General features: G+C 40.0%; 1 protein-coding gene across 6 annotated transcripts in view; it reads left to right on the top strand.

The window, feature by feature from the left end:
- The first annotated feature begins 1,939 nt into the window (after positions 1–1,939).
- The window catches only part of MTF2 (metal response element binding transcription factor 2), a 60,416-nt gene continuing 36,100 nt past the window's right edge, over positions 1,940–26,255 (top strand). For 2 of the 6 annotated variants that reach the window (XM_063696939.1, XM_019030601.4), the window contains exon 1: positions 2,487–2,760. Coding sequence is in view for 3 of the 6 variants with exons in the window: in XM_004026143.5 (XP_004026192.1) it covers positions 2,756–2,760 (5 nt within the window). In the remaining 3 variants the exon portion in view is untranslated. Of the gene's footprint in view, positions 2,761–7,980; positions 8,137–26,255 lie in introns of all 6 variants that reach the window. The other 4 variants (XM_063696935.1, XM_004026143.5, XM_055352330.2 and 1 more) reach the window with 4 other exon arrangements.

Genomic DNA, 26,255 nt, shown 5'->3' with positions numbered 1-26,255 from the left:
CACCACCACGCCCGGCTAATTTTTGTATTTTTAGTAGAGACAGAGTTTTGCCATGTTGGCCACGCTAGTCTGGAATTCCTGGCCTCAAGTGATCTGCCCGCCTTAGCCTCCCAAAGTGCTGGGATTACAGGCGTGGCCACCGCGCCTGGCCAGAGAGTGCAATTTTACTACGTGTCTGGAAGAGAGGGGAACCAGAATACTTATGAACGACCCTAAGGATGATCACAGAAATACATACAACAATAAAGGGTACAGTTTACTCTGATCGGAGTTCACTCTATATTTCCGAGGAACCACAACTACAGCAGGTTTTTTTTTTGTGTTTCTTTTTTTTTTTTTTGAGGCAGTCTCACTGTGGCTCAAGTAAGCCTACCACCTCAGCCTCCTGAATAGCTGGGACTACAGGCAGGGGCCCAGCTAATTTTTAAATTTTTTGTAGAGACAGGGTCTTACTATGTGGCCTAGACTGCATACTGGTCTGGAACTCCCCAGCTCAAGTGATCCTTCTACCTTGGCCTTTCAAAGTATTGGGATTACAGGAGTGAGTTGCTGGTGGCTGGCTGACAGGTATTCTTTATACTTGACTGTGACTCCCTGAGTGTCCTTAAATCTCTGAACACTTGGTTTGCTTACACCTTTGCACTCACACGTTTGCACAGAAAAATAACACTTTTTTTTGATAGAGGCATAATTTACTTCTCTAATGTATAAGGGATTAGAATACTTTTGTGTAGCCAAAGAGCCTAAATTATTAGAGTTTCTGAGGTGGAAATGAATGCGTCTGAAGTATTGAATCACTGAAGATTTTGAAGTTGAGGCTTGGTGACCACTTTACAGAAATGCTGAGGAAAACTTAGACCAAACGTTCTCCAAAACAGATGTTCTCTGATTAGGCTTAGCTGCACAGCAAATATATCTGTTTGTGCAATATCTTTATTAATTTTTGTACTGTATCTACTTTTTAATATTTTATTTATTTATTTACCTTAATGCCACGTTCCTGAATGGGAATGCACCTACTTTTTTTTTTTTTTTTTTTTTTTTTTGAGATGGGGTTTTTGCTCTTGTTGCCTAGGCTGGAGTGCAATGACACGATCTTGGCTCACCACAACCCTCCTGGGTTCAAGCGATTCTCCTGTCTCAGCCTCCCGAGTAGCTGGGATTACAGGCATGTGCCACCACACCTGGCTAATTTTTGTATGTTTAGTAGAGACGGGGTTTCTCCAAGTTGATCAGGTTGGTCTCGAATTCCCGACCTCAGGTGATCTGCCTGTCTCGGCCTCCCAAAGTGCTGGAATTACAGGCGTGAGCCACCGCGCCCGGCTGCATCCGCTTTTTTTAAGTCAAAATTTTCCTCAGCCAACGTATGAAGGTCACTTAGGACGAATTTATGAGAGACGATGATCAGAATTGAAATAAAGTGAAACCTGAAAGGTAGTAGGTAAGTAGATACAGTGAGGGTACAGTAAGAAGACAGACTTAAAAGATTAGGACTATTATTCAGGAGAAGCAGAGGAGTGGAACGGTATGACCACAATATTTAAAGTATTGAATGGTATTGGATAAAACGAATATGCTTATTTGCCAAATTCTGAGATCACAGGCTGAGGGAACCCCCCTTTTGAAGTATGAGCCAAATGAGCTTAGACCACAAGAGGTACTTTTTCAGAGACAGAAAAAATATGGTGTTCACTATCCCTGTGACATAATATGGGACAAAAATATAAAATGGCTTTAAAAATATTTTGACTAAATTATAAATAAAGATTCCACACGTGGCTACTAAGAGGAGCTGGGTTGTATCTAGGTGTAAGTTAAAGAGACAAGCATACAATCTCACAGCTTGTCAGTTGGGACCCCTGTAGGCAGCAGAATCTGGGCAGGCTAAGGGTCTGCACTAATAAACAATTCTGTTTTCTTAAACCATTTTGCAGGGGACTATTCTCAGATTTCATTACAACTAGGAAGGACTGCAAAGCGGGTAAACAGAAAACAACCTTTCATCGTTAGGAAAAAAATCGTCTGAAAGTCTTTCATAAAAGCAGCTCCTGATAAGGAGTTTGGGACTGGACAGTGAATCGCTGAATAAAATTTAATCTCGACATCCTGGGTCTTCTCCCCGCTGAAGGAAATTCTAACAGCAGGCCTTAGGATGAAAGTAGAGGAAACGTGCTTCAGTTAAGGTTTTCTCCAGGGAAAAGAAATCGGCCCAGCAAGATGCACAGAGCACCGTCACGACCACGCACACCGAAGGTCGCACACGACCCTTTTCCTGTATAACAGAGCCAGCCTGCCGACGATGAGGAGCGCAGTTTTCACTATTGTGTTAGCCCCGGCGGCGGAAGGACTGAGCCTCACTGCAACGTTAAAGAGTCCTTCTTTGTTCAGCCCCAGTCGGGGACGCAGGGCGCGGTGTTCCTCCGCGCTCGCCGCGCAGTCCCTGCCCCCCCGCAGCTTTGGAGAGCTGCCATTCGGCACCGGAGTCGCTCCGCGCTCCCAGAATGCACCGGCAGTCCGCGGGAAACCAAAATGGCGAGGGGCTGTATTGAAGTGGGCTGTGTTTGAGGCCGGTGTAAGAACGCTCATTCTACCCCCAACCCTTGTCTCCAAGGACCTCGGTTTGTGTGTGCATATGTACCGGGTACCCGGTGGGGTGGGTGCCCAGTAAGTGCTCGGACTCGCAGGGGAAGCGCCCACGGGGACGGATTGGTTGTTTTTTCCTGTATGAAGCGGTTGGCACCACTGAAGTGACCGAATGAGGTGAGAGACCTTGGCCTGGGAACCGACTGTTCCGGAGGAGATGGGGGTTGGGGGAAGGAGGAAGAAAGGAAGCAAGTATAAAAGGGAAAGATGGAGGACCAAGGTGGGGGTGGGGGCTCCTGTATGTGGGTGCCTTTGCATTTATGTGTATATTGAAAAGAATGGATGAAGAGGAGTAGTCAGTTGAGTGTTGGAGAAAATAGGGACTAAAGGAGCGAGGAGGTCGTTGGGGGAGTCTGTTGGGGGAACAAGATGAAACGTTGAGACGGGGAAGCTGTGTTTGGAGGGCAGGAAGGAACCTGGGGGCGGGAGACGGTTGGAGGGGCAGGATGAACCTGGTGACGAGGGGGTGGGGAGCCGAGAGGAGGAGCCGTTGGGAAATGGGGGCTGAGGGAAATGTGGGGAGCAGAGTGGAGGGCTGCCTGGGACCTTAGCAGTGCGCAAAGGGAAGTAGCAGCTTGGAATCGGAGGGTGGAATTGTATGGAATTGGAGTAAAGGGGGTCGAGTGTAAGTGCTGGTAAGGATAAGGGGAACACACTGAAGTGGAGGTTGGAAGCACAACCTGAAAGCTTAAAGGGAAGCGGTGGGAGGGAAAGTGAGATGGAGGAAAGCTAGGTACCTTATATTTGGAGCTCACCAAAAATATGAGGCCTTTCTTCTGTTTAATTAAACCCAACTCATATAATCTACGTCTAGGATGTAGATTTGTATTGTATTCATTTTTACAACTGAGGTAATTACGGCTTAAGGAATTTTAACCAATTTGCCAAGATTTCTTAACATATTTCGGTAGTGCCAGAACTCTAACTCTGTGTTTTACAATCTGGTGTCCTTGGTTGCTAGAATTTTTCTTTGGAAGCAATTAGAGGGAACAGATGGATTTATCGGGGTAATCTGACTAACAGCAAGGGTTTGTGAACAATGGGAAAAGGCTTATGGAATGTTACTCTATTCTTTAAAACATTTAACTTTGGTTAAAGATAGAAACCATGTAACACTAACTTAAATGTGAAAACCTAGCTAGGCCTGTGTGTAATACATAGGAAGGCACCATGTGAGGTCAGTACAGAGCTAGAAATATGTAAATAGTACCTGATTTAATTTGACTCCAGAACCTCCGGTAGTAATAGTAGTTACTTTCTCCTTCAGATCGATTCCATGTGACCCTCTTGTATACCTAGCCTACAAGGTGGTTTCAATTTCCATGGTTTCATTCTCTCTTGGGAATTCCTTTTTTTTTTTTTTTTTGTCAGTAAATTTCAAAGATAGTTGTATGTAGAAGTAGTTAATGTGGATAAAATGTAATTAAATTCACAATAACCTTTTTAGGATTTGAAAATGCTTTAAAGGGAGTTGTTTTGACTGATGGCTTTAAGTGCCCTATAGTTTAGTTATAACTTGAGAGGGAATACAAAATGACTTGTTTTTTCAGATTCCTAAATATAAAAATGTATTTGAATTCACATTTTAAAATTAGTTCACCTGCAGTTTTTTAAAGTGCTAAAAATATTCTAAATATTTGAATTAAGAACACACCTGCTTCCTGATACTACATTTATAATGTTAGTGGGTATTAACGGAAATGTGTAACTATCAGGATGAAATGCATACACAGTTTTAGAACTAGTTGTACAGAAATCATCTTGTTAAGCCTTTTTTCTAGATGACACAATTATATTTAATAGTTCTTTAAATCATCCCCGTTGCCTCAAAGCTCTGTTAGGAAAGACATTCTGTGTATTTTACTGTGGGTCATTAACTCTTTGATTTCATGGATTATAAATATTCCTTTTTGTGGGATCTTTGAAGGATAATTTGCTTTAATCATTTTTCAGCATAATCTTTACATCTGACTTGAGGAAACTGACAGTATATTGTTAATCTGTATTTTAACAGAGAAATTTGCCTCTGAGGAGTTACCATGACCAACATCTGTAGCTTGATGGTTCTGAAAGTAAAACTTAACTGCTGTTTTAGTTAGTCGACACTTCCATGAACGATCTTTGATGGTTAATATTTTTGTACTTTGTTTTCCCTGTTCTTCAGGAAAATTTGTTTATTGCTGTGAAATGCAGTATAACCATCCTAAATTGGAATGTAAAAGTTTCCCTGTGGATATTTCTTATATGTTAGAGTAGTGCTATCTAGTAGAAATTTCTCCAGTGATGGCAGTGTTCTATATCTGCTGTATCCAGTACAGTAGCCACTAGCTGCATGTGGGTATTGAACTCTAGAAATGTAACTAGTGAGACTAAGAAGTGAATTTATAATTTAATTCATTAAAACTAAAATTTAAATGGCCATATGTAGCAGTGCTACTGTATTGGACAGCACAGTAGTAGGGGTTATTGCATCCATGTATTGAGGAATTGTTACATTCATTAACCGTGGAAACCACAGGAATCCAAGGATGAGGAAATGCCTTAGAACTGAGGAAGTTCAGATTCTTTTTGTACATTTAAGATGAAGTATTCATTTTTACCACATACCATGTCTGCTGTCATATTTCTGTTTTCATATAACATTGCAATAGAATAATGAAAGATAGTGACCTCTCTAGTCTTTTTAAAATATAAGATTCTGCTTCTGTCTCAAAAAACAACAAAAAATGGATATTAGGAACGTTTTGTTGTTTAAAAAAATTACTTTGTTTTTACACTTTGGTAAAAAAAACTTAAGGAATATTTCAAACATAATACAAAGTGAGCAGAATAGAATAGTGAGCTTTTATGTAACCATTCTTTTTTTTTTTTTTTTTTTTTTCTGTAAAAAGAGACAAGGTCTTGCTCTGTCACCCAGGCTGGAGTGAAGTGGTGCTATCATAACTTGCTGCTGCCTCAGACTCCTGGGCGGAAGTGATCCTCCTGCCTTAGCCTGCCGAGTAGTTAGGACTACAGGTGCACACCACCACACCTGGCTGATTTTTAAATTTTTAATTTTTTTTTGTGGAGATGGGATCTTACTGTGTTGCCCAGGCTGGTCATGAACTTTTGGCCTCAAGCAGTCCTCCTGCTGTGGCCTCCTAAAGTGTTGGGATTGAGCCACTGTGCCCAGCCCATCGTTTTTATTATTTTTTAAAGGTTTATTTTTAGGTGAAGTTTACATATATTGAAATGCACAAATCTTAACTGTACAGTTTTTAATAAGTTTTATTGAGATATAATTTATATACTATATTTATATGTACATAATTCACATGCGTTCTTTGAAGGTGTACAGTTCAGTGATTTTTTTAGTATACTCACAAAGTTGTGCAGCCATCACCATACCTAATTTCAGAATATTTTCATCATCCCAAAAAGAAAAGAAAATCTTAATCCATTAACAGTCACTCCTCTTCACCTATCCGCTATCCTCTGGCAACCACTAATCTACCTTCTGTGTCTATAAATTTGCCTGTTCTGGACATTTCATATAAATGGAGTAGTACAATATGTGGCCTTTTATGTCTGGCTTCCTTCACTTAGCATGACTATATTAGTCCATTCTTGTACTGCTATGAAGAAATAACTGAGACTGGGTAATTTATAAAGAAAATAATTTTGATCGGCTTATGGTTCCACAGGCCATACAGGAAGCATGGCTGGGGAGGCCTCAGGAAACTTCCTGTTGAAGTGGCCCCCTTGAAGTGGCCACAGCAGGAGGATTAGAGATGGGGGCGGCTCCACACGCTTTTAAACAACCAGAGAACTCAGTATCATGAGAACAGCAGGGGGGGAAATCTGCCTGCATGATCTAGTCATTTCCCACCAGGGGCCTCCTCCAATGTTGGGGGTTACAATTTGACAGGAGATTTGGGCGGGCACACAAAATCCAAACTATATCGTTAATGTTTTCATGGTACAGCCATGTTGTAGCATTTATAGTCACTTCATATCTTTTTAGGGTCAAATAATATTTCATTATATGAATATACCTTTTTTTGTTTGTCTGCTCATCAGTTGATGGACATTTGGGTTGTTCCCACATTTTGACTATTGTAAGTAATGCTGCAGTGATCATTCATGTATAGGGTTTGGGTGAACATGTTTTCGTTTCTCTTGGGTACACATATCTAGGAGTGAAATTACTGGGTCAGATGATAACTCGGATTAGTGTTTTGAGGAACTGCCAAACTGTTTTTCAAAGAGACTGTGCCATTCTACAAGCTCACTAGCGATTATCTGGTGAGTGATTATCTCACCAGTTTATCCACATCCTCACTGATACTTATTATTGTCTATCTTTTGATTATAACCATCCTAGGGTTTGAATTGGTATTTCATTGTGGTTTTGATTTGAATTTCACTTATGGCTAATTATATTGAGGATCTTTCCACGTACTTGTTGGCCATTTGTATACCTACTTTGGAGAACTATTTAAGTCTTTTGCTCATTTAAAAAATGGGGCTGTCTTTTTATTCTTGAGTTATAAGAGTTTTTCATATGTTTTGGATACAAGCCTGTTATCAGATATGATTTGCAGACTTTTTTCCCCCATCCTGTGCATTGTCTTTTCACTTTCCTGATGGTGTCCTTTTAAGCACAAATATTCTTAATTTTGATAAAGTTCAATTTATTCCTTTTTTTTGCTTATGCTTTTGATGCCATATCTAAAGAGCGTTATGGTTTTAGCTTTTACATTTAGGCCTGTCATCTATTTTGAGTCCATTTTTTATATATGGTGTGAGGTAGGGGTCCAACTTCAGTGTTTTGCATGTGGATACCAGTTTTCTAGTACCATTTGTTAAAAAAACTAATTCTTTCCTCATTGACTTGTGTTTGACAATCTTGTCAAAAATAAATTAACCATACATGTAAAAGTTTGTTCTTGGATCCCCGTTTTATTCCATTGATTTATGTGTCTGTACTTAGGACTGTACCATAATATTTTAATTACCATTACTTCATAGTAAGTTTTGAAATTGGGACGTTGTGAGTCCTCAAGTTTTTTTCTTTTTAAAAAACAATTTGGCTATTCTGGGTTCCTTTCACTTTTCCTTGTAAATTTTAGGATCAATCTGTGAGTCTGTGCAAAAAACGCAGCTGGGATTTTGGTAGGTATTGTATTGAATCTATAGATTGATTTGGGAAGACTTGCCATTTTAATATTATTAACATCTGTGAACATGGGATGCCTTTCCAGTTATATAGATCTTATTTAATTTCTTTCTCTGATATTATGTAGTTTTCATTGTACAATTCTCGAACTTCTTCTGTTAAATTTATTCCTGAGCCAGGCACGGTGGTCCCAGCTACTCAGGAGGCTGAGGCAGGAGGATTGGGTAGGAGGATTGCTTGAGCTTAGGAGTTTGAGACCTCAGTGAACTATGAGAGCTATGATGTGCCACTGCACTCCAGCCTGGGTGACAGAGCAAGGCCCTGTCTCTAAAAACGTAAGTATTAAAAGAAATACTTTGAACATATAGAAACAAAGTAAACCATTTTCCTTGATAAGATAAAGCATCACTTTCTCCTATCCTCATTTAATTTAAAGTTCTTATCAGTACTTGAACCCCTCTGTTGATTCTCAGTTCTGAGGATTTTTTGATAGTAGTTAAAGAATTCTCCCTTAATCAAGGAGATAGAAGGGTAGTTTGTGAAGCACTTATCTAGTACTAAAAATACTTTTAAAATTTCAAAGCATTGTCATTATAGTATAGTTATGGATCCTAATTACATTACCTTTTTTCTTTTCTTTCTTTCTTTTTTTTTTTTTTTGAAATGGAGTCCAGGCTGGAGTGCAGTGGCACCATTTCGGCTCAGTGCAAGCTCCGCCTCCCAGGTTCATGTCGTTCTCCTGCCTCAGCCTTATGAATAGCTGGGACTACAGATGCCCACCACCATGCCCGGCTAATTTTTTTGTATTTTTTAGTAGAGACGGGGTTTCACCATGTTGGCCAGGATGGTCTCGATCTCCTGACCTCATGATCCGCCCTTCATGGCTTCCCAAAGTGCTGGGATTACAGGCGTGAGCCACTGCACCCGGCCTTTTTTTTTTTTTTTTTTTCTTCATTAAAAGAGAGGGTCTCTCTGTTGCCTAGGCTGGAGTGCAGTGGCGTGATCATAGCTGACTGTACCCTCAAACTCCCGGGCTCAAGTGATCCTTCCACCTCCGCCTCCTGAGTAGCTAGGACTACAAGTGCATGCCACCACACCTGGCTAATTTTTAAAATATTCTGTAGAAACGGGGTCTTGGTATGTTTCCCATGCTATTCTTGAACTCCTGGCCTCAAACAATCCTCCTGCCTTGGCCTCCTTAGGTGCTGGGATTACAGGCATGCCACTTGGGCCCAGCCAGGGCCAACTTTTAGCATCCATAGGTTCTATGGGTCACACTGCAGAACTTGAGTATCTGTGGATTTTGGTATCCTCAGGAGGTTCTGTGACCAGTGCCTTGTGGATACCAAGGGACAACTAAATAGCATATACATAAACCAGTAACACAGTCGTTTGTTATCAGTATTATGTATTGTACATAATGAGTATATGTGCAAGACTTTATGCTACTGGCAGTGCAGTAGGTTTATTTTATACCAACATCACTGCAAACACATTGTAAAGCATTGCATTACAGTGGTTACAAAGTCACTGGGTAATATGAATTTTTCAGCTCCATTATAATCTTATGGGACCACTGTTGTATATGTAATCTGTCGTTGACCAAAGTTTTACTGTGTAGCACATGACTATGCTTAGAAGGAAGGATCAACTATGTAAATAATGAAGGAGGAGGCCGGGCGCATTGGCTCACGCCTGTAATCCTAGCACTTTGAGAGGCTGAGGCGGGCAGATCGCTTGAGGCCAGGAGTTCGAGACCAGCCGGGCCAACATAGTGAAACCCTGTCTCTACTAAAAATACAAAAAATTTAGCCAGGTGTGGTGGCACATGTCTGTAATCTCAGCCACTCAGGAGGCTGAGGTTCACTTGAACCCAGGAGGCGGGGGCTGCGGTGAGCTGAGATTGCACCACTGCACTCCATCCTGGGTGACAGAGCAAGACTGTCTCAAAAAAAAAAAAAAAAAAAAGATGAGGAAGAAGGGCAATTTTGGTAGTAGGTACGATATGTATGAATGCCTTGGGTGGAAAAGATCTTGGTTTGTGAATAATTGATAGGCAGCCCCGGGTGAATCTTGAGATGCAAAGACATATTCCTGTGGGAGAAGAAAACTAATATATCATATTTGACTTGTAGCTTTTTCAGCCTAGTAATTATGTTAGTCTCCCAGTTTTGTTGGTGTTTGAAGAACTATTTATAAAGTCCTTTTGTATTTATCTATATGAGACTCTTAAATACAGAGCTTTGAAAATGTATACTGCAGGCAGCTGTCTTTGAACTTTTTCTTGTTGTTTCAAAATTGGGCAGACAGCTACAGGTTGAATATCCCTTATTTGAAATGCTTGGGACCAGAAGGGTTTTAGGATTTTAGAGTTATTTGCATATACAAATGAGATGTCTTGGGGATGAGACCCAAGTTTAAACACAAAATTCATTTATGTTTCATACACACGTTGTATGCTTAGTCTAAAGCTTATTTTTTCCTTCGGGACACTGAATAAACTGTGTTGTGCCACCTGCGTTTTGACTACAACCTGTTACGAGGTCAGATGTGGAATTTTTCATGTGTGGTTGATGCTTAGAAAGTTTCAGATTTTGAAGCATTTCAGATTTTGGACTTTCAGGTTAGGGATGCTCAACTTGTATTAGTATCTGAGGACACTTAACAACCAAGTTGAACCATCTGTAGAAATGCATCATTTCATCACTGATAGATGACTTCAGTTAGACTTATAAAAAAGGCCTTAAGGCTGAGGTGTGGTGGCTCACGCCTGTAATCCCAGCACTTTGGGAGGCTGAGGTGGGTGGATCACCTGAGGTCGGGAGTTCAAAACCAGCATGACCAACACGGTGAAACCCTGTCTCTACTAAAAATGCAAAAATTAGCCAGGCGTGGTGGCGCGCACCTGTAATCCCAGCTACTCAGGAGGCTGAGGCAGGAGAATTGCTTGAACCCAGGAGGCAGAGGTTGCAGTGAGCGGAGATGGTGCCATTGCATGGCAGCCTGGGCAACAGAGTGAGACTCTGTCTCAAAAAAAAAAAAAAAAAAAAGCCTTAATGGCAAAAATATACTGTGGACAAGAGGCTGGATACTGTCGATACTGGCAGTGAATGGCCTGATTTCATTCACCATTTGCTAAATCTGAAAATATTCTTGGCCTTCCCCACTGTATGTGACCTCGGTTCATAATTGGGATCCAAAGGTGACAAATATCTAGAATAACTTTGTCTCAGAAATAGTATCACTTAACTGGGGTTTACCATAGTAGAGCCAAGTATTACCTATCTTTCTTTACAACTTTTAAGGAAGTAATTTTACTTCTGAGTTCCAGATTTTTCATTTGTTAAACAGTAGTCTTCCCTTCCTATTTTATGGCATTATTAGGAGGAGAAAATGAGATACGAATGCTTTTGAGAAAGTTAAGCAGTATAGCAAGATGAAGATATTTTCAAGCCCTTATGATCCGTATGCTCTACTACCTACCGAAGATCCAGTTCATACTTTTGTTTGTAGTAGTTGGAACTTTTGAAACTCTAGGATATAGTTAGTGGCTTGCAGCAAGAGCCCCTCAGTTCTCTTATTTCTTTCTCGTTGGTCTTAGGACCAGAGTCTGCAGGATTATAATGAAAACACTGAACTTTCCAGTTCATCCTTGCCTGAATTGTTAGTGGAGGCTCATTTTATGTAGTGTAATCAACTTTATAAATTCTGGACTTGAACATGAATGTATATACCTGTGCTTAATTCACATTTATCTGTGGTTTTTATGTATATTAGTGGCCTTGTTGGTTTTGGTGTTTTAAGTCTGTAGTTAACCTTTCTTTATTATTCATTGTATATGTGAGATAATATCATCAAGGATTCCTTTTGCACAAATAATTTAGATGGCTGTGGATATTGTGATGTAAAGATTTTACCAGTTGTCATATTGGCTTTTAAAAAAAATCAGATATATTTTTGAAATCTATTACTGTTTCTAAATGTTTGGTATTTACCATTTTGAAAATACTTGATATATTATATTTAACAGTGTTATTTACAATTTTTTTTTTTGAGACAGAATCTCACTTTCTTGCCCAGGCGGGAATGCAGTGGTGCGATCTTGGCTCACTGCAACCTCTGCCTCCTGGGTTCAAGCAATTCTCATGCTTCAGCCACCCAAGTAGCTGGGATTACAGCTGTGTGCCAACGTGCCTGGCTAATTTTTGTGTTTTTTGGTAGAGATGGGGTTTCACCACGTTGGCCAGGCTGGTATGGAACTCCTGACCTCAAGTGATCTGCCTGCCTCAGCCTACCAGAGTGGAGTGCTGGGATTACAGGCATGAGCCACCATGCCCAACCTCATTTACAATTTTTTAAAAAAACTTAAGATCTGTATTTTTTATAGTTTATAAAAGTTTTTTTGTGATCACAAAAATACATGCTTTTGGTAGAAACAAACATACAAAGATGTTCTATAAAACTGACTTTTTATTGTACATTTTAAGATATTTAAAAAATATTTTCTGTAATTTCATGAAGAGTACTAAAGCCACACTCACTGACATTGTAAACACCTCTGTTCATTGTCTAACCTGTTAGGTGGTTAAGCTATTTTTAATTCTAGGGGGCTCAGGCTGAACTTGAGGTTGGGGAGGAGAATTTGCCTCTGCTTTTAGTTGCAATTTTCAAGTGAGGTGAAATTAAGTAAAATTTGTAAGAGCTTTTTTGGCTTTTTAATTCTAGATAAATATATAAATAAATTTGGGTCTCTGTAATAGAATATGTGCTTTTATAGGATAGTGATATTTGCTTGATAAATGGAGGATTTACTTACTAGTGTGTGTATTGATAAATACAGACTTTGATTAGTTTATTCAAGAGAGATTTTTAAGTCCCTACTTTATGCCATACCTTGAAAAGTTTTAGAGTTCCAGTGATGAGCAAAATGTTTACTTTCAATTGTAATTCAAAATGCAAATTCCACTTGTTTACATGGAGTTATTAGATTGTAAATTTCTAGAAAATTGTTTGATTCTGCCTTTAAAAAAAAAGAAAGATGGAGCCTCTCAAGAGTGCAGTGGTACAATCACAGTTCTCGTACTTCACTGTATCACGGTAGCGTTTGAACTCCTGGGCCCAGGATATCTTCACACTTCAGCCTCCCAGGTAGTTGGGACTACATGCTCTCACCGCTATGCCTGGCTTAATATTTTCATTGTTTTAGAGATTGTGTCTGTGTATGGGGATCTCGTTATGTTGCCCAGGCTGGTCTTGAACTCCCAGCCTCAAGGGATGTTCCTGTCTCAGCCTCCCAAGTATTAATAGCTTGATTTTCCTTTTTTTTTTTTTTTGAGACAGAGTCTCACTCTGTCACCGAGGCTGGAGTGCAGTGGCGCAATGTTTGCTCACTGCAACCTCAGCTTCCAGAGTAGCTGGGATCTCAGGTGTGCACCACCACACCTGGCTAATTTTTTTTTTTTTTTTGAGATGGAGTCTCGCTCTGTCCACCAGGCTGGAGTGCGGTGGCGCGATCTTGGCTCACTGCAAGCTCCGCCTCCCAAGTTCACGTCATTCTCCTGCCTCAGCCTCCTGAGTACCTGGGACTACAGGCACCTGCCATCACGCCCGGCTAATTTTTTGTATTTTTAGTAGAGACGGGGTTTCACCGTGTTAGACAGGATGGTCTCCATCTCCTGACCTCGTGATCCACCCACCTCAGCCTCCCAAAGTGCTGGGATTACAGGTGTGAGCCACCATGCCTGGCCAATTTTTGTATTTTTAGTAGAGATGGGGATTTCTCCATGCTGGCCAGGCAGGTCTTGAATTCCTGACCTCAGGTGATCTGCCTGCCTTGACCTCCCAAAGTGTTGGGATTACAGGCGTGAGCCACCGCGCCTGGCCAATTTTTGTATTTTTAGTAGAAATGGGGGTTTCTCCAATGCTGGCCAGGAGGGTCTCGAATTCCTGACCTCAGGTGATCTGCCTGCCTTGGCCTCCCAAAGTGCTGGGATTACAGGCATGAGCCACTGTGCCTGACTGATTGTACTTTTAATATATCTTTTACACAGAAGATTCAGGTTTAATCATCAGTGTATGAAAGTAAAAGAGTAGGATTGTTGGAATATGAATATTCTTGGTTACGTTATTTTTCTTAGTTTTTTTTTTTTTTTTTTGAGACGGATTCTAACTCTGTTGCCCAGGCTGGAATGCAGTGGCACGATCTCGGCTCACTGCAAGCTCTGCCTCCCAGGTTCATGCCATTCTCCTGCCGCAGTGTCCCAAGTAGCTGGGACTACAGGCACCCGCCACCATGCCCGGCTAATTTTTTGTATTTTTAGTAGAGATGGGGTTTCATCGTGTTTGCCAGGATGGTCTCGATCTCCTGACCTCATGATACGCCCTCCTCGGCCTCCCAGAGTGCTGGGATTACAGGCGTGAGCCACCGCACCCAGCCTATTTTTCCTAGTTTTAATAACTTCTCCATTTTTGTAACCTTGTAGCTTGTATGAATGTTCAAACATTTTTTTGCCCCTAAAACTTTTTTGACCTTTTTGAGGAGCTAAACTTTTAGAATAAGCTAAACTCAGCCTGTTAGTCCTCACTTCTAAACCCCATGCAGTCTGGCATTTGAAGTCAGTGCTCGTATGTGACGTTTGAATTGTTATATTCAATAAACAGTTTTTATTACTCATTTTACTTAACCCGTCTGGTACATCTGGTATACTACTACTTAGTTGTATTTTCTCATTTTTTTGGTAATATTTTACTCTCTGGGTTATCCTTGTATTTCTCTGGTGACTTCTTTTCCTCAGGATACTTTTATAAAAAAGCAATTAAAATTTTGTATTTAAAACATTTTTAAAACATGGCAATACAAGATCTTGCCATGTTGTCCAGACTAGTTTTCAAACTTCTGGCCTCAAGCAGTCCTCCCACTACAGCCTCCCAAAGTGCTGGGATTATAGGCGACAGCCACTGTGCTTAGCCCCTCTGGAGTTGTTTGTCCATCATTCAAATAAGAGTTTTCCAGAGATTCCTATACTTACCTTTCATGAACCATTAACTGGTGGGGTGGAGCTAGTGTACTGACAAGATTGCCAACGTTTCATTTTAGAAAGTAAGAATGTTTTAAACTGTGACCACCATCATTGCATAAAAGATACTTAAATTTAAGAATATAAGAAGGATATGCCCTCAAAATACGGAGTGGTCTTTTAAGTTAACTAACTTAATTAAATACTGAATACATTGTTCTTGCTTTTCTTACTTTGCTGTAGATCAGTACTGGTTTATGGACTTGAGTTGAGAACCACTGCCTTAAAACAATTGTTTCTTGAGCTGTTTTAAGGAAAGGGAGTGTGGAGTTTCTGTTGTCTCGTGTCAGAGAAAACTATATATAAAGTATTTCTTAACATATTAAAATCTCCAAGAAGTCCTTTTGTGAAAAAGCCCCACAGTTTACCTGGTTACTGGGATGTCGTCTTCTTTTTCTTTGATAATTTTTTCCCCACCTTTTTTCTGTTTTCATGTGCTGGATGTCTTAGATTGAGCCTTTGGTTGTCTTAATCTGTTTTCTCTTATTATATATGTTTGGTTTTTCTTCTCTTGAAATTTTTATTTTGGCTATAATTTTATTTCTTAGAGCTCCTTATTATTTCATGGATGTAATATTTTCTCATATCTCTGAGGATATTAATTGGTTATTGAAACAGTTTTTTCACATACCAACTATTAACATTCTTTAGAACTAGTATTTCAGAGAATATCCTTTTGAAACACTACCATAGATGTTGATGTTACCAAGGGTTTGTCTTCACTGCTTTGGGTTTGTCTTCACTGCTTTTATCATTTTCTATTTTTTAAAAAGTAAATTTGGAATATTTAATGGCATGCTACTTGCTAAAAGTTTAAAACATCAGATAATTTTGAAATTAAAAGGCTTTTTACCAAAACAATGTAGTTTCTTGTCTGTTCCCTCCGCCCCTTCCCACTCCTTAGAGGCAATAACTTTTAACCCTTAGCTAATTCTTTATATCTCTAAATAAAATAGCACTGCATTTAGATTCATCAATTTTATATATTTTTTATAATGTTAGATGAGAATGAATGAGGAGAGGAATAAGGGGGTAAGCTTTCTCTATAAATATATTCTCTGTAACATAATGTTAGATGAAACAATGTTATAGAGAAAGCTTTCTCTATAAACATGTTAGATGAGAAAGAAATTCATTGCTTCTCTCCTCATTCTTTCAATATAGTTATATAAAACATTTTAAACTGTTTTCATTTGTGAGTATATACAAATTGTTTACATATGAAGAACCACGTAGAATATGGTACCACAAAGTAGTGGTGAGGGTTAGTTAATGCTTGTAAAGAATTTAGAGGCCGGGTGCGATGGCTCACACCTGTAATCCCAGCACTTTGGGAGGCCAAGGCGGGCAAATCACGAGGTTAGGAGATCGAGATCATCCTGGCTTGCACGGTGAAATCCTGTCTCTACTAAAAATACAAAAAATTAGCCGGGCGTGGTGGCACACGCCTGTAATCCCAGCTACTTGGGAGGCTGAGGCAGGAGAATCACTTGAACCTGGGAGGCAGAGGTTGCAGTGAGCTGAGATCACACCACTGCACTCCAGTGTGGGCGACAGAGTGAGACTCTGTCTCAAAAAAAAAAAAAATTTAAAATAGTGTCAAATACTTGTTAGCTGTTATTTCTAGATTTACATTTTTTCTTATACAACTATGTTTAAAAATTGCCTCATTAAAAAACAAAATTTGCCTAGTTTTCTTTGAACATTAAAATCTTCATACATCTTCAGTTCCACAAAATGTCTCACAGTGCACTTTTCCACAATGTCAATCTGTCATCTAATTTATCAGTGCCATTTATTTTTCTTAGAGGTATCCTCCTGGAGTTCTTCTGGAGTTCCGCTCTAATTTGGACTGGTTCTCTAGACCTGCTGCATGGAAGTTGTCTTGGGGCTTTCCTTTACCATCATCCTGGGAATTCCTTTCTCTTCCCTTCTGTGTGACATACCTTGCATTCCGTGCCTGCCTTTTATTTGGTTTACTCCCTCTGTTTAGTTTTATTAAGCTCAAATAAAGTGTGCTTGGGGGATAAATCTTTAAATACTTTATATGGCTGAAAATGTTCTAATTTTCACACTCACACATACACTCTTTTTTTAAAAAAATACATTTTAGAGATAGGGTCTCTCTGTGTTGCCCAGGGTGGAGTGTAGTGGCTATTCACAGGCATGATCATAGTACGCTACAGCCCTGAACTAGGCTCAAGCGATCCTCCTGCCTCAGCCTCTGGAGTAGCTGGGACTACAGGAGTGTGCCACTGTAGCCCAGCTTTACTTACTCTTTTTAGTGCCTTGATTGATAATTTGACGGTTATAAAGTTGATTTTCACCCAGAATTTATTTTTCACTCAGATTTTTAAGTGAATAGTTCTACTGTCTTCTGACTTGTAATATTGCTATAATGATCATTATTCTCAGTCCCTTGTTAGTTGCCCTTTTATCTCTTTGTAAACGTAGTATCTTTGTCCTTGATTTTCTTAGAACAGGTCTTTTTTGTTCAGTTTGCTGGACACTTGTGGCCTTTTCAATCTGGTTACTTCTTTCAGTACTAGGATGTTTTCTTCTACTTTGATAATTTTTTCTCCACTTTTTTTCTGTTTTCACATGTTGGATATTTCTGATTGGTCCTCTAATTTTCTTAATCTGTTTTCTCTTACTTTGTATCTTGGTTATATAAGGTGAAAACTTTTGTAATCACCCCAGGGTCAAAAATAGAACATTGCCAGCTAACCCAGAAACCCACATTGCAACCCTTTCATCCCCCAGATAATCTCCATCCTGACTTCTATGGTGATTATTTTTTCTTTGTAGTCTTATTATTCAGATGTGCATTTTGAGGATTGTAGTTTAATTTGCTAGTTTTAAAATATATGTTTTAAGATTTTTTTCAATTACAGGTTCTATCTTAGATCTTGCCTCTTTTTTTCTGTGGAGTTTATTTGTGGGAGAAACCAGGTCATTTGTCATGTGCATTTCCTAACCTGTATTTTGCTGTTGCATCCCTACTGTGTAGTTGAACATATTTCTCTGCATTTACTATAAATTGATGTCTAGATCTAGAGGCTTACCAGGTTCAGGTTTGCCTTTTTGGGGGGTGGGGTGGGCAAGACGATTTCACATGTGCTGTGGGTTCTCCCATCAGGAAGCATGTAATGTTTCTCTTGCTGTGCTCTTAGCAGCTACTGATGCTCAGTGCATAGATCTATTTATTCATTAGGTGTTGCAAAATGGTGATTTAAAACATTTTCTTTTTTATTTATTGGCTTGAATATATTTATAGAGAAAGTTTACCTCTATTTTCAGCTGGCACCTTACCTGTTCCCCTCTCTGTGCCTTGTATTTCCCTTGATTCAATTCCTTGAAAGAATAAACGTTCCATATTCTGATGGGATGTACAGGGTAGGAGATGTGACTCGGGGGTTCCAAGTGTCTTTTTTTCCAGACATGGTCTTGCTCTGTTACCCAGGCTGGAATACAGTGGCTGGATTATATAGCTCACTGCCATTATAGCTCACTGCTGCCTCAAACTCCTGGGCTCAAGTGATCCTCCCACTTATGTGTTCTGAGTAGCTGGGAAGCTGGGACTACAGGCACATGCCACCATGCCTGAGTAATTAAAAAAATTTTTTTTGTAGTGGTGGGGTCTCCTTATATTGACCAGGCTGGTTGCGAACTTCTTGCCTCAAGTGATCCTCACCTGGCTTCCAAGTGTCCTTTTATACCAACTTCTACATATTTCTTCATTCTTTTTATTTTATTTTATTTTTGAGATGGAGTTTAGCTCTTGTCGCCGAGGCTGGAGTGCAATGGTGCAATCTTGGCTCACTGCAACCTCCGCCTCCTGGGTTCAAGCGATTCTCCTGCCTCAGCCTCCCAGGTAGCTGGGATTACAGGAGTCCGCCACTACATCCAGCTGATTTTTGTATTTTTAGTAGAGACGGGATTTCACCATGTTGGCCAGGATGGTCTCGATCTCCTGACCTCAGTGATCCGCCCACATTGGCCTCCCAAAGTACTGACTGGGATTGCAGGCGTGAGCCACCCTGCCTGGCTATTTCTCCGTTCTTTTTTTTTTTTGAGATGGAGTCTCGCTCTGTCACCCAGGCTGGAGTGCAGTGGTGTGATCTCAGCTCAGTGCAACCTCCACCTCCCAGGTTTAAACGATTCTTCTGCCTCAGCCTCCTGAGTAGCTGGGACTACAGGTGCATGCCACCATGCCCAGCTAATTCTTGTATTTTTAGTAGAGATGGGGTTTCACCATATTGGCCAGGCTGGTCTCAAACTCCTGACCTTGTCATCCGCCCACCTTGACCTCCCAAAGTGCTGGGATTGCAGGCGGGAGCCCCTGCACCCTGTCTATTTCTCCATTCTTAATGCTCCCACTTGACCTCTGTCTTTTGAGTCTTGTGTCAACAGTTCTTTAGTCTTTTGAGGTTCTGTAGAGCAATGGATTTGCTTCTCATTCCTCATTGTTCTTTCAGCTGACACTTATGTATAATTTTCTTCCTTATTTTACAAGTGTTCATTCTTCCATCTGCCTTCCATCTTCATATATTGTGATTTAGAATTTCACATGTAACATGAACGTGGAACATCATGTATGGTTGAAGATGGAGTGTGTTTTAATTTTTTCTTTTCTCTTTGTTTTGTCATGAAAAGGAACAAATAAATCTTTACTCTCCTATCTTAATACAGCAAAGTCCTACTCTTCTCATTTTCACTTCTCATTTCTATCCAGGGCCCCAAATACGTATTATTAATATGTTACAACTTCCAAGTCTTCACTTCCAAACCAGATTTTCTGAGCTGTGGATCTTAATAGCCAGCTGCTTCCTAGACTTCATGAATAATCTTTCCCAAATGTTTTCCAATTTTATTAGTTTTTTCAGAGGACCAGCTTTTGGTGCCATTTGTTCTGTCATATGCTTTTTTTTTTTCTGCGTTAATTTCTGTTCTTTTATTTTTCTACTTTTTGGGGGCTTATTTTCTTTTTTCTTCCTTCAACATGAGATAGCTACTCAATTCATCAACTTTTTTTTTCTTTTCTATTATATGTATTTCGAGACTTATCTCTCCAACTACTGCTTTAGCTGCATCCCACAAGTTTTTAATATGTGCTTTTTGTTGTTCAACTTCAAATACTTATTTCTGTTATGATTTCTTCTTTGGCCCATGGATTATTTAAAAGTGTATATTTTCTTTTTTTTTTTTGAGACAGGGTCTAGTTCAGCTTCCCAGGCTAGAGTGTAGTGGTGTGATCATGGCTCACTGCAGCCTTAATCTCCTGGGCTCAATTGATCCTCCTGCCTCAGCCTCCTGAGTAGCCGGGCCTGCAGACGTGCACCACCATGCCTGGCTAATTTTTAATTTTTTGTAGAGATGCGGTTTTACCATGTTGCCTAGGCTGGTCTCAAACTCCTGAGCTCAAATGATCTGCCCACCTTGGCCTCCCAAGGTGCTGGGATTACAGGCCTGAGCCACTGCGCCTGGCCTAAAAGTATATGTCTTGATTTCCAAACTTTTAAGTTACCTTTTTATTGATTTTGGAGTCTTACGGCATTGTAGTCATGAAATATATGCTGTATGATTTTATAGCTTAAAATTTGTTGAGACTTGCTTTATAGATCAGTATATGGTCAGTTTTTGTAAATATTTTGCCTAGCAGATATCCTTTCTTGGATGAAAGAGATAATTTAAACTTGCTACTACTTTCCTCCTAATTTCCCCCATACCATCTTCCCAGTTTCCCAAGTTAAAAACTTGGGAGTTGTTCTGAATTTCTCCTTTGCTCTCAATACCACATAAAGTTAATTCTTAATGTCTGTCTGTTTTACTTTTAAATTATTTATTGTTTATAAGAGTGATGCCATGATTATTTTTAAAAACTTGGAAAATATAAAGTATGAAAACTAGGTTACTTAAAACCCTAGTATCCAGGGATGTTTTAAAATTCCAATTTCTTCGTGGCCTGATTTCAGGTTTTTCCTTTCTTTTTTCTTGAGATGGAGTCTCACTCTGTCGCCCAGGCAGGAGTGTAGTGGTGCGATCTCAGCTCACTGCACCCTCCGCCTCCCGGGTTCAAGCAGTTCTCACGCCTCAGCCTCCTGAGTAGCTGGGGTTACAGGTGCATGCCACCATGCTCAGTTACTTTTTGTATTTTTAGTAGAGACGGGGTTTCACCTTGTTGGCCGGGCTGGTCTCAAGCTCCTGACCTTAAATGATCTGCCCGCCTCAGCCTCCCACAGTGCTGGGATTATAGGCATGAGCCACCACGCCTGGCCCTTTTCTTATTAATAGATTATTGCAGATTTATTTGGGTTCCCATCTTTTTCTCTCTTTTGCATAGTGTTTGTTTATTCAGCCAGTATTGAGAATCGATGTGTGCCAGGTACCGGGGATATATAAGAGTAAATAAGACAAAGAGGCAATGTCTCTACTCTTATAGCTTGGTCTTTTTTTGTTTGTTTAGTGTTATTTATGCCACTTTCTCTCTAATTTGAGCTGCAGTTATACTGCAGTTTTGTTCCTAGAAAAGTGTGTGTTGTCTCATGACTTTGTGCCTTTACATATGTTCCCTAGGCTTATGAAGTCCTCTCTAAGGTTCATCTCTGAAACTACTACTCATCCTTTAAGTCTGTAGTTAAAAGCTAAGTCTTGATGAAGTTTTGTCTGTCCGTGCCTTTTGCTTCTGGACAGATTAGATATTTTTCTTCTTGTGTTTATTCATTATAGGAATTACACTGCATATAGTTTTTTTGGTGTGCACACGTGTTTCTCTACAAAGGCTATGTTCCTTGGTGGTATGTACTGTATCTTTCCACATTTGTCTCTCTTAACACCTGGCATGGTACCTGGCATATAGCAGGCATTGTATATTTGTTGAATGACCAGAGCCATTGAGTTTAAATACAATAATCATGTTTTCCTTAACTCTCATTGGACTCGTATTATAAAATGATTGGGGTATGGATGTTTTGGTTGGTTAAAATGTTCTGTTTAATTAAAGTATACTCTGAGATACCAGTTTTCAAATATAAGTTGTCAGTAGGTTAGGAGACAAACGTATATATGTTGGTTGTTTATAAGAAGGCTGAATTTTTGCATATGAACCATTACAAATAGGAATTGGGATTCCAAGTCAGTTGGTCTGTAATTTGTAATATAGTTTATTTGTAGTATCTATGATACTTAATACCTACTGTAATGGTTTCAAAATTTTGACTTTGTTCTCCAATGAATGTGTTTCTTCTCAGTGTTACCCAGTTGTAAAACTAGGGTATCTGCTGATTCTGAGCCACTAGTAGCAACCCCTGACCATGGGTTTCAGCAAGGTGAGGGATGAGAGGATGACATTTACAGATGGTGAGAGGGGGATGTTTGTCTATATTGTAAACAGATGGACACTACCCACCTATACCCAGTTGTCCAGCCGCTCAGGTAAAGAATGTAGAGAGGGTTTTTACATTGATAAGGTCCTGAAAAAGACCTCCATATTTTGGCAGAGTTTATCAGTCTAAGCGTTGCCTCCCTACCTGATCACACTAAGGCAAAGCTCAACTCTCTACAAATCCTGCATCATGTGTGACGAGATCCCATGTAGATTTATATAACCTCAATCTTAACTGTCACTGGACAACTAAGGGCCACTAAATAGCTGAGGAAAGCCTGCTGCATCAAAGGAGAGTCTAAAATAAACAGAAAAACAAATGAAAGGATTTACCAAGGGCTGGACAGTATGATTGAAAGAAGACCTTATGCCTAGACACATCATTATGAAATTTTAAGACATTATGGATAAATGAAGATCCTAGAAACTTTCTGAGGAAAAAATGGTAACCTATAAAGGAGTAAAAGTCAGAGTGGCATCAGATTTTTCATTATGAATGCTGAGTGTGGTAGAGGAATAGTATCAAACTTCCGAGGGAAGTTTTCAACATTCAATATTTTCAACATTAAATTCTGCATCTGGGAAAGTATTGGTCAATTGTGAGGGTGGGATTGAAATAGATATGCAAGGTTTATACTGCCTTCTGTTGTAAGCCACTGCTCCAGCAAAAGAATATGGGATCTAGAAAGCAGAGTGATAAGGGGAACTTCCAAGATGACAAGAGCAAGGCTTAGAGGATAGTCATTCTAGATTGGCACAGGAACATGGAGAGCTTTAGAAGCAGGAGTTACATGTGGAAAAAAGATTTGAAATTATCATTGACAGTTTGAAACAGGAGGCAACAAAGGGATATATTAAGCAATTTTGGGAAAAATTGAAAGTGAATAAGAAAGGATATTTAATAAGGGCATACCACTTATCTTTGCATGACCAATATTTACACATTGTACAATAAGTAAAACTTACTGATTTAATGAAAATAGTTCAATAAGATTTGTAGAGGATGGGAGGTAGGAAATAGGAGTTGGCATAAGATGCGAATTATCAGCTTCAATAGCAAGAAGTCAGATTTGAAGTTGATCAGTTTAAAAAGAGAAGTATAAACACATTATTTGTAAATACGAGGGTACCTTCAGAAGGCATAGTTGAAAGAGTTAAAAAAAACCCACTTGCCTCTGAGAATATTAGACTGGAATATTAGAAGTGGTGGAGTGAGGAACTATTGATTTTCACCTTAATTTTTTTCTATACTATTTGCTATTTTTATAAAAAAGCATATATGTGGCATTATGTTTGTATTTTTTTTTTTTTTTTTTTTGAGACAGAGTCTCACTCTGTCGCCCATGCTGGAGTGCAGTGGCATGATCTCCGCTCACTGCAACCTCCGCCTCCCAGGTTCACGCCATCCTCCTGCCTCAGCCTCCTGAGTAGCTGGGACTACAGGCGCCTGCCACCATGCCTGGCTAAATTTTTTTGTATTTTTAGTAGAGACGGAGTTTCACTGTGTGTTAGCCAAGATGGTCTTGATCTCCTGACCTCATGATCTGCCCGCCTCGGCCTCCCAAAGTGCTGGGATTACAGCCGTGAGCCACCACCCCCAGCTGTTTGTATTGTTTCTAAAACTAAGGAGTAGAGCTGGCCTTTAAGCTGCTTGCTTTATGCTTTCTGTCCTTTAGGTTCAACCCTGGTTCTCTTTGACATTCTACTTTCAGGGAAACCTTAACCAGAAAGAAGGCAACGAGTCTCAGGCTTCATTTTACATACCTGTCTCAAGAGATAAAAGAGAATTCCTTCTTCATAGCTTTAATGCAGTGCCAAGCTTAAGCAGATTACCTGTTGCTTCCCTTATACCTGGGCCTTACTTTGGCCCTGTTTGGCCTCATGAATTTGACTATATCTGTATGAAAGTTTTCACCAAAAATAGCACTTTTCTTAGGTTATATTATATCCTTCACATGCGATTAACCCACATATTTACTACTTTTCCCAGGGAAGGGAAGAAATTGTGGGCATGGGAAAGATGGCAACTAAGAATTGAGATAGTTCTTTATTTAGTTCACTAGGAGAACAGATTGAGGAACGGATTGGGAAGAATTAATCCATTTTCCCTAAGCCACACTATTTCTGAATTAAACATCCAGTTTTCAAGTTCTTGAATCAGGGCCTTACTTATTCTAGGGTAGTAAACCAAGAAAGAGTTACTGGCTTGAACACTTGGTCTCAAGGGAAGAAACTTATTTGTCCAGGCAATCTCTTTCAAGATGTATATCACTAGCAGTGATCCAGTGGTAGTGACTATGAGCCCTCTCTCCCAATCTTTTTATTGAGTTAAAATACATGTAACAAAATTTACTATCTTAACCTTTTTTTTTTTTTTTTTTTTTTTTTTTTTTTTAAGGAGATAAGGTCTCACTCTGTTGCCCAGGCTGGAGCGCAGTGGTGTGATTCCAGCTCACTGCAGTCTCGAACTCCTGAGCTCAAGTGATCCTGCAGCTATGTGCCATCACGCCTGGCAAATTTTTTAAAATTTTTCTGTAGGAATGTGGTCTTGCCATGTTGCTCAGGCTGTTTTTTTTTTTTTTTTGAGACAGGGTCTCCCTGTTACCCAGGCTGGAATGCAGCGGTGCAGTCACAGCTCACTGCAGCCTCGACCTCCCAGGCTCACGCAATTCTCCCATCTCAGCTTGCTAAGTAGCTGGGACTATAGGCACATCCCACTATGTCTGGCTGATTTCAAAGAAATATTTTGTAGGCCTGGATCTTGTGTTGCTTAGGCTGGTCTTGAACTCCTGGCCTCAAGCAGTCCTCCCGCCTTGGCCTCCCAAAGAGCTGAAGTTACAGGTGTGAGCCACAATGCCTGGCCCGTCTTAACCAATTTTCAGTGTACAGTTCGGTGATATTAAATACATTGAGCCGTCTCCATAATACTTTTTTACCTTGTTAAGCTGGAACTATATGCCCGTTGTATAACAACTACCTCTTTCTCCCTCCCCTCAATCCCTGGCTGCTTAATCAGGAGAGGCAGTTTGAATCTGAGATGAGGTGAGATGAGGGATATAGCTTTGTAGCTACTGACCAGAGTCAACTGAGTACCCAAAAGGAGTACTGATTCCCCAATCAAAAAGTCTGTTTCTCATGGCACTTTAGTATATGAACTCAGAAGAATGTTTGCAATACGTATAAGAAAGGGTTATAACATATAAGATGCTCTTGAAAATTATCATGACAGTGATTAACATTTCATTTAAAAATGGGCAAAGAACATCAACTGCAGTTTCCAGAAGACTTAGAAATTGTTAATAGGCTGGGTGTGGTGGCTCATGCTTATAATCCCAGCACTTTGGGAGGCCAAAGGGGAGGGATTACTTGAGCTCAGGAGTTTGAGACCCGCTCCCATTCCTACTAAAAATTATTTTAAAAAAATCAGGTGGGCGTGGTGGCATGGTGTGTGCCTGTAGTCCCAGCTGCTTGGGAGGCTGAAGTGGGAGGATCCCTTGAGCCCGGGAGACTGAGGCTGCAGTGACCCATGATTGCACCACTGCACTTCAGCCTGGGTGACAGAGAGAGACCGTGTCTCAAAAAAAAAATTGTTAACAAACCTATGAGAAACATGCTTTTTTACTACTACTAATAGAGTTGTAGATAGAAATAGAGTGTGTGTTGTCAAACAGCAAAAGAATGATAATTCTTCCTGTTGGTGAAGGTGTGGTGAGAGTGTGAGTTGGTACCTTTTGGGAGAATAATTTGATAATACCTATGATATTTAAAAATACACATATGAGGTTGGGGGGATATGGGTATATAAATGAAATAATTTTAGCCATGAAATTTTATGGGCCAGGCACGGTGGCTCACGCCTGTAATCCCAGCACTTTGGGAGGCCGAGGCGGGCAAATCACAAGGTCAGGAGTTCAAGACCAGCCTGGCCAACATAGTGAAACCTGTCTTTGCAAAAATACGAAAAAAATTAGCCGGGCATGGTGGCGGGCGCCTG

The sequence above is a fragment of the Gorilla gorilla genome, chromosome 1, assembly GCF_029281585.2.
Source record: "Gorilla gorilla gorilla isolate KB3781 chromosome 1, NHGRI_mGorGor1-v2.1_pri, whole genome shotgun sequence".
Classification (NCBI taxonomy): Eukaryota; Metazoa; Chordata; class Mammalia; order Primates; family Hominidae; genus Gorilla; species Gorilla gorilla.
This window is presented reverse-complemented; position numbering and strand designations above follow the sequence as displayed.